At 42.8% G+C, this 17,542-nt stretch overlaps 1 protein-coding gene across 1 annotated transcript in view; it reads left to right on the top strand.

The window, feature by feature from the left end:
• Positions 1-17,542, top strand: part of CSMD1 (CUB and Sushi multiple domains 1) — a 4,503,734-nt gene that overhangs the window by 3,593,277 nt on the left and 892,915 nt on the right. Inside the window, exon 43 of the mRNA XM_078647516.1 lies at positions 1,763-1,940. Within this exon, the coding sequence (XP_078503642.1) occupies positions 1,763-1,940 (178 nt within the window). The remainder of the gene's footprint in view (positions 1-1,762; positions 1,941-17,542) is intronic.

The raw sequence follows: 17,542 nt of genomic DNA, 5'->3' as shown, positions 1-17,542 counted from the left end.
CAAGCGTGTGGCCGGTGGCTTGGGTGGGTGTTGTCATGAGCTGTCTGAGTCCGAGGTTGTCGAGATTGTCGATCACGGTGGTGGAGTTGGTGTTGTTGTTTTTCTCGAGGTGGAAGTTCAGGTCCCCAAGGAGGATGTAGTCCGTGGAGGCGAGGGTGTGTGTGCTGATGAAGTCGGCGATGGAGTCACTGAACTGTGGTCAGGGTCTGAGGGTGTTCTTGTGGATGATGGCGACTCATCCTCCTACTCCGTTGGTGCGTTCCCTGCGGGTGATCTAGTAGCCTTCCGGGATGGCTATAGCGATGTCGGCTGCTTAGGCTGAGTCAGTGAGACTGAGTGAGTCAGTGAGACCGAGGGAGATTGATTTGGAATAAGACCAACTAAGACTGAGGTAGCCAAAGTGAGATTGAATCACACTGGGTGAGGCAGAATGAGAAAAAGTAAGTCAAAATGAATGAGACTGACTAAGTCAAAGTGGGGTGTGAGTGAGAATGAATCAGGCTAGGTGAATCAGAGTGATATTGGATAAGAATGAATTGGGCTGAGTGAGACTGTGTATGAATGAGTTAGAATAAGTGGGGCTAAAAGAATGAGTTAGAGTAGGTGAGTCAGTGATTGAATGAGTTTGAATTAGTGGTGCTGACTGAGAAGAAGGAAAGTGAGTTAGACTGAGTAACAATGAGAGACTAGGTGAGCCAGAGTGAGGTTGAATGACTCAGAAATAGTGGGAATGCGTGGAGTTGAGTGCGAATGAGTGAGCCTGAAGGAGCCAGAGTAAGAATGAGTGAGAATGAATGGGCCTAAGTGTATCAGGGTGAGACCAGGTGAGTGAGTCGGAGTGAGAATGAAAGAGACTAACTGAGATTGAGTGAATCAGAATGAGTGGGACTGAGTGAGAATCGGTGCATGCAAGTGAGTCGGAGTGATTACATGAATCAGAATGATTGAAAATGAGTTGGTCTGAGTGAGAATGTTTGGGTCAAAGTGAGAATGTGTGACTCACTTAGAGCGAGTGAGACTATGTGAGTCAAAATGAGTAAAAGTGCAAGTGCAAATGAGAGTAAGGGAATGTGAGGGAATGAGTCTGAGAGAGAATGCGTGAGAGAGTAGGACTAAATACAAGCAAAAGTGAGAAAACCCAAAGAATCCTCCAAGATCACTGGACTTCGAGCCCGGTTTGCATCCCTCCAATTTTATAGCTCACCAGATGCCACTGATATTATTTTCTTTCAAATCTTCCATGTGCTGATATGTTTGTTGCATTAGGCTCGAAGTCTCCCTCCCGAAAATGGAAACACTGCAACTTATTGATGGAATATTATAATATCTAGACAAGATTCTGGTTAGAGTGAATTCATTTTTCTATCGTTCTTATGCATATGTTCCTCTATTATCTTGCTTGAAACACTACTATACTGTGCTCAATTCGCGCATATAACTAAGTGTTACTAACTATCATTGATATTTCAGCCTCTTCTACTATGTGATGCACTTTTATGACTACGTGTGCATTATAGACTATACTAAATATATACAAATATATAAATCTGATGAATTGCTTTAATTTTTGTCACATATTTTATAGCATAACATTGTTCTACCTATCCCATTCAGTGAACGTGTTTATTGCCTACATTGATTCTACATAGTGTTTAATTGAAAAACAAACACATATTTCCTCGGTGTCTTTTTTAAAGTGCTTCTCAGTGCATGTATTCCTAACGTGTTCCTTAATTAATATTTTCACCTTTCCCTCTTTCAGCTCCATGTGGCTATAATGTTACTTCTGAAAATGGAACTATTTACTCACCAGGATTTCCTGATGAATATCCAAACTCCAAGGATTGTGCGTGGCTTATTTCTGTTCCATCAGGACAAGGCGTTTACATCAACTTCACCTTACTCCAGACTGAACCTGTTAATGACTACATAGGCATCTGGTACGTGCTTCTTGAAATATTTCTGGATTTTCAATTTAGTATTACAGATACTTGTGATGTTGTTTAAAAAATGTTGCATCCAGATGCACGTTGTGAGAAGTGCGTCTACTACATCACCTGGTGAAAAGATGCTCTTTGATTCTTCCCAATTCATTTAAGGCATATCCCCTTCTTAATATGTGGTGGAACGTCTAAGGCTTCTATGTATAAATATACAAGGAAATTGTTTTTTTAATGAAACTGATTTATATTATTTTCTCATTTTCAAGTTGCCATAAATAATTAACACATGCAATCATTCGTATCAAAAGCTTCCATTATATCGATGCAATACAATCATTATGACTTATTTAGTAATATAAGCGTAGCATATGAAGTCAATCAAACAGTTATATACAGTGCAATAATGCAGGGGAGATCTACCCAGAAGTAAATGGGTCTGAGTATGTCCCCAATAAACAAGTTATCATACAGAAAAATCTTAGAAACAGGTATATGAAACAAAATATTGGACTAAATCTGGTGGAGACCGGAGAGCCATTTGGGAAGTAGGAGGCTGAACAAAATCGAAGTGTTGGCATCAGTAATGGTTATAAAAAAAAAAAATCGGGTGGGGAAAGTGGTGGGAAGTGCTGAATGATTGTTGAGTATCGAGGACTGGCCACCTGGAAACATGGGGCAATGTAGCACTTCCGCTGGGGGTGTGGAATTTGGTGTTTTTAAGTACTTACAGTGCTATTCAATGTGAGTTCCATCAACTACCCATCTACTAGATGGGAGAGCTCCACCTTCCAGTGCATGGGCATTATTGTATGTCATAATGATGACTGCTTGCATGAGGGGAACCTCGAGAGTTTGATGGGCTCCCTCAGGAGGCAGGTGGCCTTTAAGAACTCTCTCTTTCGGTTTCAGGGTGAATGGAAGTGTCTAAGCTGGCCATTCTACCCAGATTACTGTATCACTTCACCAACATAGTAATCTACCTCCCTTGGTGAGCCTTCTACAACATGCACACCCTCTTGGGGGATTTGAAATGGTGCAGGAGTCACCAAAGAATGACCCTGGGTTGAAGGGCAACTGGCCCTTAAACCCAGGGTCTTTCCCCTTTGTCTGAACAGGTTACTGGCAAGCCTGGACTTCCAGGGGAGTACAACTACCCCGTAAAGGAAAACAATTACTGTAAGTGTTGAGCAAGAGTCTTCCTGGTGCAGGTCTTCGGCCCTCTGTCTTGACAACAGTGCATGGAGTGCCCCCAGGCCAAAAAGGACCCTTTCCAGGGTCTGTCTTGGGGTACTCTGACTTCACAGCTGGCAATACCTGAGCCACTGTTCCTTCCACTGTGGACAGTGCCCACTTCCTGTCCCCACCTCTGCCGTGGAGTGGTATCCCCAGAAGACAGAACTAGTGGGGAACTTGTGACAGCCATCCTACACAGCTTTCCTGACACTCTTGGACTCTCCCCAGTGGCTGGCCTCATCGTCCAGACCAGACCCCCCTGCTTGGGCCCTCTCTGGGAACAACCCAAACCTAGGGGCTGAGAATCAGGCACCTGGGCCTCTGCCCACGCCCACCTCTCCTCCTACTCTTAGAAGGGATGTAGGACCCATTCACCTTCCCCACTATACTGAGCCCTGTATGGATCAATACAAACCTCCCTTTCCCTCTGTGGAGAGGAACCTGATCCACCCTGGGATTGCTCCCCTATGCCTTCTTATGGACCCTGGTGCTAGCCCACAAATCTGCCTCCACAGTAAGCTCTCTGGGGTCAGGAAGCTTACTGTCAATCAAGTGCTGGCATCACTCTGGAAACAAAGACTAAACGTGCTCTTGTGCAATTAAATTGTTTAGCCTCTGATAATCTGTTACCTCACTGCTCTTCACCCAACCATCCAGTACTTTGCAGAAACAATCAACAACTCTACCCATGTCTAAGGGGCAAGTTGTACACTGTCCCTCAACATTTGCCTGTATCTCTCTGGGGTCAGTCAATATCTCCTGATCAGGGCCTCCTTCATGGCAGGGTAACTTGTCCTGTCCCCTCCTTCTAGGGTCAGTAAGTTGTCCCTCCGTTCACATGAGAAATGCTTCAACAAATCTGCCCCCAATCCTCTGCAGGAATTTTGTGCATTTGCAAAGCTATCCCGTAGGCCTCAAACCAGAGATCTATGTAATCTCTCACTTCAGAATCAGGCAACAGACTTGGGTATGTGTACATTCCTCTCTGAAGACACTGGATATATACTGCCACCATCTATGCTGGGCTCAGACCTTTTGGCTTTCAAATCCAGCTCTCTGAAGCTCAGATCCTGAGATAAACACATTTTCTTCTTCTCCATGACCAATTACTGCTTTTCCACACCCACCTTGAGTTTTGCTAGCTCCAAATGGAGCTTCCTTTCCTCCCACTGGTCCGTGAACACTGCTGACGACAAAACTTTAGAGGAAACACTGCTACCAGCTCTGGAGGGAGATCTTCCACCATTCAGGGTGCCCCCCACCCCACAGGCAGGCAATGCTGCCACCTCCAGCCATCCCAGGTGCAGACATTGTTCCTCCTCCTGCACAACATACTTCCCATCTTCTGGGTGCATAGCTGCATCCATGGCTGCTAACCAGGCCATCGGCACCTTTTCCAGCTCCTCATTTTCAGTGAAGTCTTTAACAGCACATTTGAGCTCTCTGCAGAAACCTTTGAGCCGGGCCACCATGTTGGTTTCCAACTTCTCCTGCTCAAACTCCAGTACTGCAAGAACAGCTGCTGCCTCTTCAGGGTGAGACATGGTTGTTGCAAAAAACTCAAACGGTTGCCAAAACAAAAATGTATATTGGTTCATAATGGTCTGAGATATGGAAGTAGTCAACACCAAGTTATGCACAGATACGAGAACTATTGTCAACGCTGAACACCAATGGCAGAAATTGGGTTTCTGGTTGGCAGAGTTTTGCACCCGGCTCAAGCAGGAACCACAATCCTTGTCAGGGTATGTGTAGTACCCACTAAAAGTTTACCTGGGTTCCCCCTCTGGTAGCTTGGCACAAAGCAGTCAGGCTAAACTAAAGAAGCAATGAGTTAAGTATTTATGCACACACACATACACACAGTAACACAGTGAAACACACAAAAGTACTCTACAACAATTTAGAAAAATAGGCAACATTTATCTGAGTGAAAGAAGACCAAAACAACAAGAACCCAGCATACACAATTCAAGATATGAATTTTGCAAGATTAAATCAAAATGCAGGGCTTTTGAAGTCAATAGCTCCAAATGGGGCTATTTGGTTGCGCATGACCAGTGCAAATTCTAAAGTTCAGTCCGACTGCAATGGAGCTACATACAGGAGTCACACAGACCCTCTGACAGTACCTTGGATACGTCAATGCTCAGGGACGATGCGCTGAAATCTGGAAGTGGTGTGTCACTCTTACAGGTGATGCGTTTGTACCAACGTTTGGCAAAGTCATTGTTGCGTCGATGTTGGGAGCGCTGTGCATCGGTTACTAGGTGTCAAGGTTGAACCACTGGGCTGAAGGTGTTGCATCTGGTAGATGCTACCCTGGGTTGGGCGTGTGTCAGAGTCAGGACAGGGCAACACAGACGTTGGTGATGTATTTTCTGACACTCAACCAGCAGTGGTGATTCGTAGGCTCTGCTCCAGCAAAGCCAGGGCTGCATTGTAAGTCGAAGTTGTAGCGTCACGCAGTCACCGAGCAGTGTCCACGGCTTTGGTGCAGGCAGGGGCGATGGGTTAGTTTCACATGGACTGTGCTGAGTCCGAATGACGCTTTGCAGTTGATGCATTGGTTTCTTGGGTGGCAGCACCAAACAATCACTTCCAAGAGCTCAGGACTGGATTTGGCACCACTTCGCAGACCAGGACTTACAGCGCAGGAACCCAGGTGCAGGGAGCAAGGTGCTGGTGAAGTCTTTGACATCCCTGAGACTTCAGTAACAGGAAATATGCCCAAACAAGCCATTGGAGAACCTTTAGATGAAGGATATAGATAGTAAGTTCCAGTCCTCTCATTCCCAGACAAGAAGCAGCAGGCAGCAGGCAAACATAGCAAAGCAAGTAGCAAAGTGGCAGTCCACCTGGCAGCACAACAGCTTTTCTTCCTGAGAGAATATCCTCAGTCCAGAAGTGTTCTAAGTATATGGTGTCAGAGGTCCAGTACATATACCCATTTCAGCCTGAGAAAAAATAAGACTATGCCCTTCCTGGCCCTGGCTACAGACACATTACAGGGGTGAATGCAGCTCTTTGTGTGGGGACAGTCACAGCCCTATTCAGGGGCACGTATTAGCACCTCCCTCCTACTATAGCTCAGGAACACCCATCAACTTGGTGATGAACCATCAGGATATGTAGGGCACACTGTGGCTCTCTTTGTGCATGACTGTCTAGTGGTAATACACAAAGCCCAGTGGTCATCCCACTCAGACGTGTATTCTACGGACAGTTAGAGGCACAGAATGGTTAAATTAAGAAAATGCCAACTTTGTAAAAGTGGCATTTTCAGAGCTGCAATTTAAAAACCAACTTCACTAAAAGTTGTGTTTTTAGATTGTGAGTCCAGGGACAGAAAACTCCAATATTCTATTTGCTCCCAATTGGATGTTACACTTGTAAGGTGGTCCAAAGCGGTTCCAATGCAAATCTACGAGAGGGATAGGTCTTGCTGTAGTGAAAAAAGACTTTAGGACTTTTTCACTACCAAGACATGTAGAACTCAACAGCACATTTCCTACATTTTAAATACACTGACCTCTGCCCATGTGGGTACTACCTAGGGCCTATCTTGGGTGTGTCTCACATGTAATAAAAGGGAAGGTTTAGGGTTGGCAAATAGGGGAACTTGCCAGGTCAACCTGCCAATTTAAAACTACACACACAGGCTCTGCATTGGCAACCCTGAGACAGTTTTGAAGGCTACTCTTGTGGGTGGCACAATCAATGTTGCAGGCCCGCTAGTAAAATTTAATTTACAGGCACTGGGCACATGTAGTGCATGGTACTAGGCACTTATTAGTAAATCAAATTTGGCAATCATGGAGAAAACCGAATGCCATCACATTTTAGACACAGAGCACATGCACTTTAGCATGGGTCCGGAGTGAAAAACGGCAAGCCAATACAAAGTCACAAACAGAGGAGGAAAGAGTGCAAAATGTTTGTGGTAACTCTTCAAAAAGCGCCATTTCCAACAATGACATATGGAATCAGCTCAACCTTCTGTAGCCATACCCCATTGCGCTAGCTTGAGGACTCTTAAACAGTGTTTCAGGATTAAGGGCCAGATGCATCAAAGGGATTTGCCCATTCTGTCTATGGGAAAATGTGTTCATGCATATGGCCCTAACTTTGGTAATAACTGTTTTAGTCTGTGATTCTCAACCCTTGTTGCACAATACATAGTTTGAACTCCTTACTCTTGGAATAGCTTCATAACTGAAAGAAAAAATGAAAATCTATTTCAGCAGAAGACAAACATGATTAAGACATGCTTCCGTCTGCAAGAAATGGAACATTGACCTATGAGTTCATCTTCTTTCAAATATTTTGATGCATTCTGTGACCCTGGAAAAAATGAAGCTAGCATTTTGGTTTTCTCTAAAGTTGTTTTAAATACATTTTATATGCAAGTGGGCTTTGCATTTAATATGCATTTACACCCAGACCTAAATTTCACATCTGGTGCACAGCCCTGTTTGCACAGCAATGTACCATTCACTTGATGCGGCCGAGGTAATGTGCCGGATTACCTCAAAAATGGCCTGTCCTGAGCACAGGTGCAATCACTGACTGTTCGTGGCTACTCTGAGGAGAGAGCATTTGTGAAAGACAGGGTTACAGTTTGAACCCCCTGTTCCGTCTTACAATGGAGATGGATCAGCCACCTTCCACCTTCAGGAGGACTTCTGGGTGGTTCCCACTTACATCTGCTCTCCATTTCTTTGTTGTGACCTTAGTAGGAACACTGGCAGTGACTCGCTCTACAATTATATTGGCTCTATGAATGCATCTGTAATACAATGCAGGTATGAAGGATGAGCGAGCATTCATTTTCATAAGTCCATGCTCCGATGTAAATAAGATAATGGCCCAGTGTAATAGTGCCAAGCGCAAAATGTACAACCAAATGCCCCTTGTACGCTTGGGCACTTTATGTAATACTTCCCTGGAGATGTGCATATATGCAAAATAGGCATTTATCACTCAAATAATTAAATAGTCTCATTATCTAAGCTAGGAGGACGGTACTTATAATTTTAATGTTTTTAAAAATTGCAATTGTAAACCAATATTTGAAATAAAATAGTTCAGGTGATAAGGGCGCTGCACATTCACAACTCACAGTGAAAAAATTCCCTTTTAAATATGACATTAGAAAGTTTTCTCAAAAATCAAAATTGAAGATATGTTCCAATGTACTTTCAAATGCACGTTTGTGCCCACTTTCTGATGTCGAGACATTTCAGTAGTCTTAGATTTCATTACATATTTAGCACAAGAGGTCAGCCATTAAGTAAGTGAATGTATAGTCAGAATGACTTTTCCTTTGCGAAGTTGCTTGTGAAACTTGTCTTCACAGAGACGCATTGACACTTTAAATGTGTCTGCTGCTGAGAAATGTGATGGGAGCCTGACATCTCTGAATGGGAAAGTGATCCCCTTGCTGACTGGCAATCACAGTCAGGCCCATTAAACTACGACAAACCTCTCAGATCTCTGATATATAAAACATGAAGGAAATAAAGATCAATAGGACATTCTATCTGAGAATAAAACCTCACTCAATAAGTGACAGATGTGACTTTTTAAAGAACGGTCTCGGCCAAAGTACCGTAGGCTTGTACTGGGATTAATAGTGCCCTGGAACTGAACTCAGTGTAAGTGGTACAAACTTGCATATGTGAAACTCATGATCCGTTTCCATCAAGACAAGAAATGAGAGAGCCATGGGTGAAGTGAAAACCAATTGCTCTCTCAAGTTCACTGCATATTAAAGGATATATTTCAATGATTACCTTTAAAAACGTTCAAACATGTGAAGCAACAGTTAGCATTATAACACTTATTGTATCGCAAACTGTTCTGTGATGGGTAAAAGGAAACTGTATTAAGAGATTCCCTTTTTCCCTTCGACTGTTTAAACACTGATTTGGTGGGTAACCAAAGCAATACTAGAATATATATATATATATAAATGTTTGTTGGGTACATGGTACAAACGTTTTAGTGAACAAGGCGACTGGGATCGCGGAAACGTGTCTTTCCTGATTTGCACATGCATTCCACTTGAAATTTTTGAGTAAAAATAAGAACCTGCAACCGAAGCGCATTGGAGTGTCCGTTTCTCCTTATACACTGGGAAGCTGTTTGGAGTGTAACGTGATATATATATATATGTATATATATATATATATATGTATATATATATATATATATATATATATATTCACTGAAAAAACCATAGGTTATAGACCATATATAGTTAGGAATTAGCATTTACAAAACCTTGAAAATTCACTGAAAAAACCATAGGTTATAGACCATATATAGTTAGGAATTAGCATTTAAAAAACCTTATTTTACTCACACAAAACCATTGAAATTCCATATATAGTTAGTTGCACTAACTATATATTGCGCACCCGCAATCCACTGCTGATGATGTCACATATTACATCATTCATGACATGGTCAGTGACATCACTGATGACATCACTGATGACATCTCAAATGACATCACTGATGACATCACTGATGACAACATCCAGTGACTATGTTTCTGTAAAGTTAAAATATGTCTTACATATTGAAGAATGAGTGGATGTATAAGTGTCTGGACGAAGGATTTAGTAGGTGCATGACTGAATGTATGAGTGAGTGATTAAATGTGTCTCACTGAGTGCATGGGTTAGTGACTAAACTGTCTTAATTTGTGCATCATTATGTCTGTTGTTCTGTAAACTGCTGCATGTGTTGATCAGTAGCTATATGAGTAACTATATGGGTTATTGATTGATTGCCCAAGTATTTGCATGGGAGACTGAGTGTGTGTGTGGCTGGATGGGAGGTGTGTGACTCTGTACAGATCAATGTGTACTTGTATCAATGATTGTATAAGAGAGTAAGTATGTGTTAGTATATGGTTGAAAACGTAAGGTGCTCTATGTTTAACTGTATAGAGTAGAAAATGGAAGTGTGATTGATTCTTTACAGGACTGACTAGGTGTGTGAGTAACTCCATGGATGAGTGGCAGAGTGTGAGTGTCTGTATAGGTGTATGAGTGCATATGATTGTGTTGTAAACATGAGTGATTGTATGTATGAATGATTGTATGGGTGAATGAGTGAATGTGTGTGTAGACGTAGGAATCAGTGAGTACGTATGTAGTAACTAGTATTGGTGTGTCAATGGTTTCAAAAATTATACTCTGTTTTTAACACTGGGTGAAACAGAGGTTATATTAAAATGTGAGGAGATGCATTGTATTGTCACATGAATGATATCATCAGTGATGTGATCATTGATGTCAAGTGAGATGTCATCAGTGATGTCATTTGAGATGTCATCAGTGATGTCATCAGTGATGTCACTGACCATGTCATGAATGATGTAATATGTGACATCATCAGCAGTGGATTGCGGGTGCGCAATATATAGTTAGTGCAACTAACTATATATGGAATTTCAATGGTTTTGTGTGAGTAAAATAAGGTTTTTTAAATGCTAATTCCTAACTATATATGGTCTATAACCTATGTTTTTTTCAGTGAATTTTCAAGGTTTTGTAAATGCTAATTCCTAACTATATATGGTCTATAACCTATGGTTTTTTCAGTGAATTTCAATGGTTTTTTAATAGCAAATATCATAAGCTGTCGAATGTCAAGTACGTGGTAAGAATTTTTTTTTCGTGTTTATGCACACTGATCTGCTTTGATTGCTGCCCCCCACCCCTCATTTCTATTAGGAGTACTCTCTCTTTGCAGATAGTGAAGGGTAGTTAACGCAGCCCTTTCCCCCTTTGTAATCCGTCGTGCCTGCTTCTCTCTCCATTTGATTGATTGTTCTCTTTGGTTCATTCTCTATTTACAAACAAGCACAGAGTCGCAATACTCTGTTTAGTCTTTGCAGATAGCGAAAAATCGTGTAAAAAAACAAAAGGAATCGAGCAAAATCAGTAGGCCACTAATGGGATCTCTTTTGACCTCGCTAAAATAGAAACATTAGGAACAACCTGTTGAAAATAGCAATGCGTATGTATATAAGCGGCGTTCATTTGTGTTCACAGTACCCCTTGTTGATTGTTTCAATCGAGCATTGAATTGTTCGAAGTTAATTCTCTTAACGATCTTCTCTACCTGCAAACGAGGAAGAATAGGAATATTCTATCTCCCTTTGCAGATAGTGAAGGGTAGGTAACGCAAGCCTTTAACACGTCGTACCTATTTCATTCCTCATTGATTGATTGATTGTCCGAACATTGACTGTTTGGGAATTAGTTCTTTTTGGAGGTATTCCCTGTTTGCAAATAAACGTAGGAAAATCTTTGCAAGTAGTGAAAGGGTACGTAATGCGGACCGTTCTCCCCCGTTGTAATCTGTCATGCCTATCTACTCCCCACTGATTGATGCACCTTTTTCACCCGGACCATTTACTAGAGATACGTCATCTGGCCCGACCAGAGAGCACCCCTAGTGAAAAGGACATATGCAATAATAACAAAGTGATCACTGTATCCTGTTAACAGAAACTTTACCATGAAACAACCTGGAAAGAAAAAAATAGGAAAACGAAAATCAGTAGGCCACTGATGAACATGAACTTTTATTAAACAACGAACAAAGAAACGATAACATAACGTAATGATAAAACCTATTAATGTCCTAGAAACAAGAAAACGTTAAAATATGCCAGTGGTGAGAGACCAGAAAAACAGTAAGAGAAACCAAATCACCCCTCGCTGTCCCACCGCCTGCCACGCCAAAAAAATCGATAGACTAGGGAAAATGCAAGTCAGTAGAACATCCACCCCCACTCTGGAAACTTCCAAGGTGGGGCAGGGTTCCGGCTACGCCCAGCCGGGAGCAGCCCATATAAGGCAGGTCCTGCTGCCACGCCTCGGCCAGGAGATCCTAACGTAGGGTGTAGCCGGAGGAGAGGCCGAGACCAGCGGGACCCGGCCAGGGGATTGCCTTTACAACGCTGAACAGTTGCAGGGGGGGGGAATGTCTCCTCGACCCTCCCCTCTCTCTCCCAGTCCGGCCGCGGTGGCCCTTGAGAGTTGCAGGTAGTCCCGCCACATGCTCTTCCGGTCCGACCACCAACGGTCGGGGGGCCGAGGCCGACGGGATCCGGCTGCAGCCGATAAACCAAGAAACCCGTTCATGGGGCCAGAGCCAGGGGCGTCCGGCCGACATCCACCAGAAGCCCGGCCCGAAGACGGACGGGACACTTCTTTCTTTTATAATGGCTGCGACAACACTGGAGGGGGATGTCTTGCACATGCCTCCGACCCCCCCCTCGTCCTCATCGCCTGGTCCGGCCATAACAAATCTCAAGCGAGACGCCGTGGGGTGCACTGGGAGGGAGAGACGGTGCGAACAGGCCTCTCCCGCCTCCCCAGGTGGAGGCTTCCCAGCTGCACCCTCAGCGCTCCAGGCGGTGGCATCCTAACAACTACAGTGCTGCACAGTTTCGGAACGACCTAGATAACGGTTCTTCCACTGTGGCCATGCTGCAACGTCTCGCCCGGCAGGGTGGAGCCCGTCCGCTCATGTGACCCCGCGATCGCCGGTAGCTGCCGAACTCTCAAAATGGCGGTCGACCTGGCAAGAGCGGGCCCAACATAAAGAAATGGCCCGGTCACTGGTTGACTCCACCACCGTAGTCCTCCACGACCTTGAAGATTCTAGAGGAGCCGCGGGAGTCTCCGACCCCCGATGGGGAATGACTGCCATGATCGCCCGTGGAGTGACGAAACTGTATCCGCGGGACATCGGCGCTCCCATGCTGGCGCCAGCCTCACTTTGAATTACTACAATCCTGCAGACCTTACTTCCGGTGAAAGCACAGTGTGACCCGGTAGGAAAAATTATTGCACCCCCTCCCCTTTTTGACTGATAGTTCAAACCACCGATCCTTTCCTTTGCCCTTTTAACGGAACTTTGGACTGCCTCCCCCTCTTTTACATTTTCTAGAGAAAACAAAACATTAACCACTACATTAGCATAGCAGTTGACACCAGAACTGTTTTCAAATTGAAAACCAACAACATCTTCAACAGAATCCTTTTTGTTTCTGCTGTGACCCTGCTACAGCACAGGCATTGTCCCCAGCAGTAATTCTGCAATGCCGGTAAGAATAGCTGTGGTGCCTACTGGACTCACTCACCCCCGCGGCGCCCCACGCCGTTTTTTGCTGGGCGGCAACTTACTAGACATCACTTTCGTGCCATCTAGATTTCAGCGCGTTCTGCTGCCTTGGAACTATTCGCACAACAGACCGCTACTGACAAGAATATTTCATTATTGGTGCTGTCAATTTCAATAAATCTATTGGATAATTAAAAAGAAATTGCCACGGTCTCTTCGTTGTTTAAATGTTTTTACTGTTTTTGTTTTGTTGTATATATTTATATGTTATTAAAGTTTTATATTCCTACTACTTTGTTGGAGTGCTATATATTTTTAATGTGACACATAATTGTAAAAACTTTGATGTACAAAGAGTCATTCCTGGAATCCTCCGCTTCAGGCTCGGTCCCCTCCCCAATCACAATACAGGATGGTTTTCAGATAGTAGGAACGCGTGTGCTGTGACGGATCACATCGGGTGTGGGCCTTGATCTACTATAACTCCTTTGAAGAGGGGTGATTCTTTACAGCTGGGGCCATAAACTACATCTGCAGGGCTAGCTGATAGCCTAGGACCGGCCTGGACATTCGGACACAGAGGAAGAGGAGTGTCAGAGGGTGCGGTAGTGAATAGGGCGAAAGGGAGGTGTCGGGCGGGCACAGAGTGTGATTCTCAGGGAAGAGCAGCGCAGATGGGGGAAGGTTTATTGCCCATGCATAAGACAGAGAGCGGTGGTGACCAGTGCCTGGGGGAGATGCTTACGAGGGTGAGGAGCCATGCTACGAATCGACAGCGTGCAGAGAGTGGGTCTGGTCAAGACATCTAAAATGGCTGCCGTGCACGACAAAAGTGTGGCATTTCAAAAAAGGCAAGATGGCGCAGACAATGTTTTTCAACACTTCCTCATTTCCTTCGAATCGAACGTTAACAGACGTTGGGGCATATTACCAAAGTTAAGCGATATTTATCGCTAACGATGCTTACCAACCATTTTTTTACCACTAAGCATCGTCAGAAATTATCGAAGATAAACCTTACTATTATCAAGGTTTATCGCAAATGCGATAATAAACGGCCGCAATGCATGAATATCGCTAAAAACTCAGCGATATTCATGCATTACCGAGCTAATACTCTTAGCCATGTTATCCACCTCCCATTGGATAACATGGCTAAGAACTGCTCAGGGCAGGTGTTACTTTTTGGAGATATTCGCGCTTAGCGCGAATATCTCCAAAAGTTGGTAATAGGAGATAGATATCTTGCATGTTGTAATGCAAGTTATTGTGGTATATGGAACTCATACCATAATCTCTCAGGAAAGCAGAAACTGATCCTTTTGGGACCGCCTAAAAAGGCCTAGGGGGTGAGGAGTACTCTACTTTGCCCCCTTTTCACGTTCCGAACTATTTTATTTTACTCTCTTCTGTAATTACACAAAATACCAGCGATAAGATGCATCGGAGACACACAGTGAGAGAAAGGAGGCCGGAGATGAAGAAGACATGTCAAATACACATTGGAGATAATATAGTGGCAGAAGGGAAGTAAATATGAGTAAACTTACCATGTAACATAAAAATGTTGCACTCTATACTATAAGTCTCATTTTATACTACAATCACTTCGCTACAACCTCATAAATTAAAAATAAAAATAAATAATGTCTCAAACAATTTTTGATTTCTAAATATAAATTTATTCTTCAGAATTTTCTAAATTTGAAACAACTAGTAACATGTCCTCATCAGTAATTTCCTCTTCAATCATCTCATCTGGAATCTCCTCATTAAAAGTCTGCAATGATGATTCTTGTAACTCTATGGTCTCCAAACACTCGATAAATTCGCCATCAAGAGATTGATCAAAAAAATCATTCAAGTCATCTCCTCCTTCTGACAATATTTCATTATTGGTGCTGTCCATTTCAATCAATGTAGTGGAATCATTCAAGTCATCTCCTCGTGACAATATTTCATTATTGGTGCTCTCAATTTCAATCAATGTAGTGGAATCATTCAAGTCATCTCCTCCTTGTGACAATATTTCATTATTGGTGCTGTCCATTTCAATCAATCTAATGGAATCATACAAGCCATCTCCTCCTTGTGACAATATTTCATTATTGGTGCTCTCAATTTCAATCAATGTAGTGGAATCATTCAAGTCATCTCCTTGTGACAATATTTCATTCTTGGTGCTGTCCATTTCAATCAATCTAATGGAATCATACAAGTCATGTCCTCCTTGTGACAATATTTCATTATTGGTGCTCTCAATTTCAATCAATGTAGTGGACAATTCAAAAGAAATTGCCACGGTCTCTTCATTGTGAGCCATTTTATTTTGAAATTGCTTGCTGTAAATTGCAGAAAAAAATAATCACTTTCATTTATCGTTTTTAGTAATACATAATATAAAACTAACTTCATCAAGTATTTAGTATAACAGAAGGACTGCAAATAAATAACAGAAAACATTTTTCAAATTATCTTCAAGTGTACAACATAGTTCCCCTTACAAATTAACAACTCACCTTTTTAAAAGTAGCAGAAGTGTTAGTACTGTGTAAATCAAACACCAGAAATTCACCACCAAAAATTCCTCACAAATGTACCTCAGACAGTAGTATCACAAAATGGCTGTGGTTTCCTCTCATTTGACATATATACATAACCAATTAACTTTCATCACACACAAATACAAAACCAAAGTAACATTTTAATTGGTTCTAAATTTCAACACTTTCAAATGTGTTTTCCCCATGCAATTTTCCATAGGACATTTACATACGTCTACAGCCTGAATGGCTGAACGGAATTACACCAAACTTGGCAAAATGGTACATCAAACCTAAGAGGTCAGGAAGGATCTACTATGCCCCCTTATGGTCATTTCCCCCTTCGCTTTGGCCTCCTCTTGTCTCTCAATCCTACCGAGGGACAAGATGGCGGCCGCTACGGACTGTTTGGAATGTTGACAGACGCCGGAGAACCAATCAGCTTCGCAAAGCTCCGTAACGCGAAAAGTACGCGAAGCGGAGCGCTGTTACAGATATATATCTTTTTTTCAACGTTAATTTCTCAAAATCCACTGGAGCACATATATTGAGACCTAGCAAAGGCACATCGGGCTACCAGTCCCTAATATTTTGCCAAGTTTCGTGCAAATCCATTCAGCCGTTCGATTATTATTATTTTGGTTTTTTTTTGCCCCGCGGGGCCCTTTTAAAACCTCCACATCAAACCTAGGGGGTCAGCGAGGATCTACTATGCCCCCTTATAGTTATTTCCCCCTTTGTTTTGACCTCCTCTTGTCTCTCGATCCTACCGAGAGACAAGATGGCGGCCGCTACGGACTGTTTGGAATGTTGACAGACGCCGGAGAACCAATCAGCTTCGCTTCACAAAGCTCCGTTGCGCGAAAAGTCCGCGAACCAGAGCGCTAACCGGTCCGCTGTTACAGATATATATCTTTTTTTAAACGTTAATTTCTCAAAATCCACTGGAGCACATATATTGAGACCTACAAAAGGCACATCGGGCTACCAGTCCCTACAATTTTGCCAAGTTTCGTGCAAATCCATTCAGCCGTTCGGGCTAAAAGTGAGGCCAACCGCCCTATGGAAAACTCAATGTTAAAAACACGTTTTGGGACCCCCCTTTTTTCTCGGCCCCCACTGGACGAACCCCCCCCAAATTTTCAAGGGCTGCTCAGAAACAAAATGTGCCATTTTCCTGAAAATTTCAGCCGATTCCGTCCACAAACGCCAAAGTTATTAGACATAGAATTTTCAAAAAACCCATAGAGAAAAAATCCTAACTATATATACCTACTGGCGACCGCCAGTAGGTAATATATATAAATATATATATATATATATGTATGTATGTATGTAGCTATGTATGTATGTATATATATATATATATATATCTATATATATATAGATATATATATATATATATATACTAGCAGCCCGTCCTGACGTTGTCCGGGTATGAAACAGAATGTGTGCAATGTGTGTAATAGGCAAGGGAAATTTATTTTAAAATCTCGCGGTAGAGAACATTTTTAGCATGAAGTGTCACAATAGTTAGGCATGTGTGTGCAGATACTGTGTGTACCTCGGAGTAAGAAGTATTAGCAGATGTCTCTAGTGTGTATGTACTCCACTTCCATAGGTAAGCGTGTGTGAAAGTGCATTCAGTTGTAAATTTCGTGTCCCCACAGG

Source organism: Lissotriton helveticus, chromosome 6 (genome assembly GCF_964261635.1).
Source record: "Lissotriton helveticus chromosome 6, aLisHel1.1, whole genome shotgun sequence".
Classification (NCBI taxonomy): Eukaryota; Metazoa; Chordata; class Amphibia; order Caudata; family Salamandridae; genus Lissotriton; species Lissotriton helveticus.
This window is presented reverse-complemented; position numbering and strand designations above follow the sequence as displayed.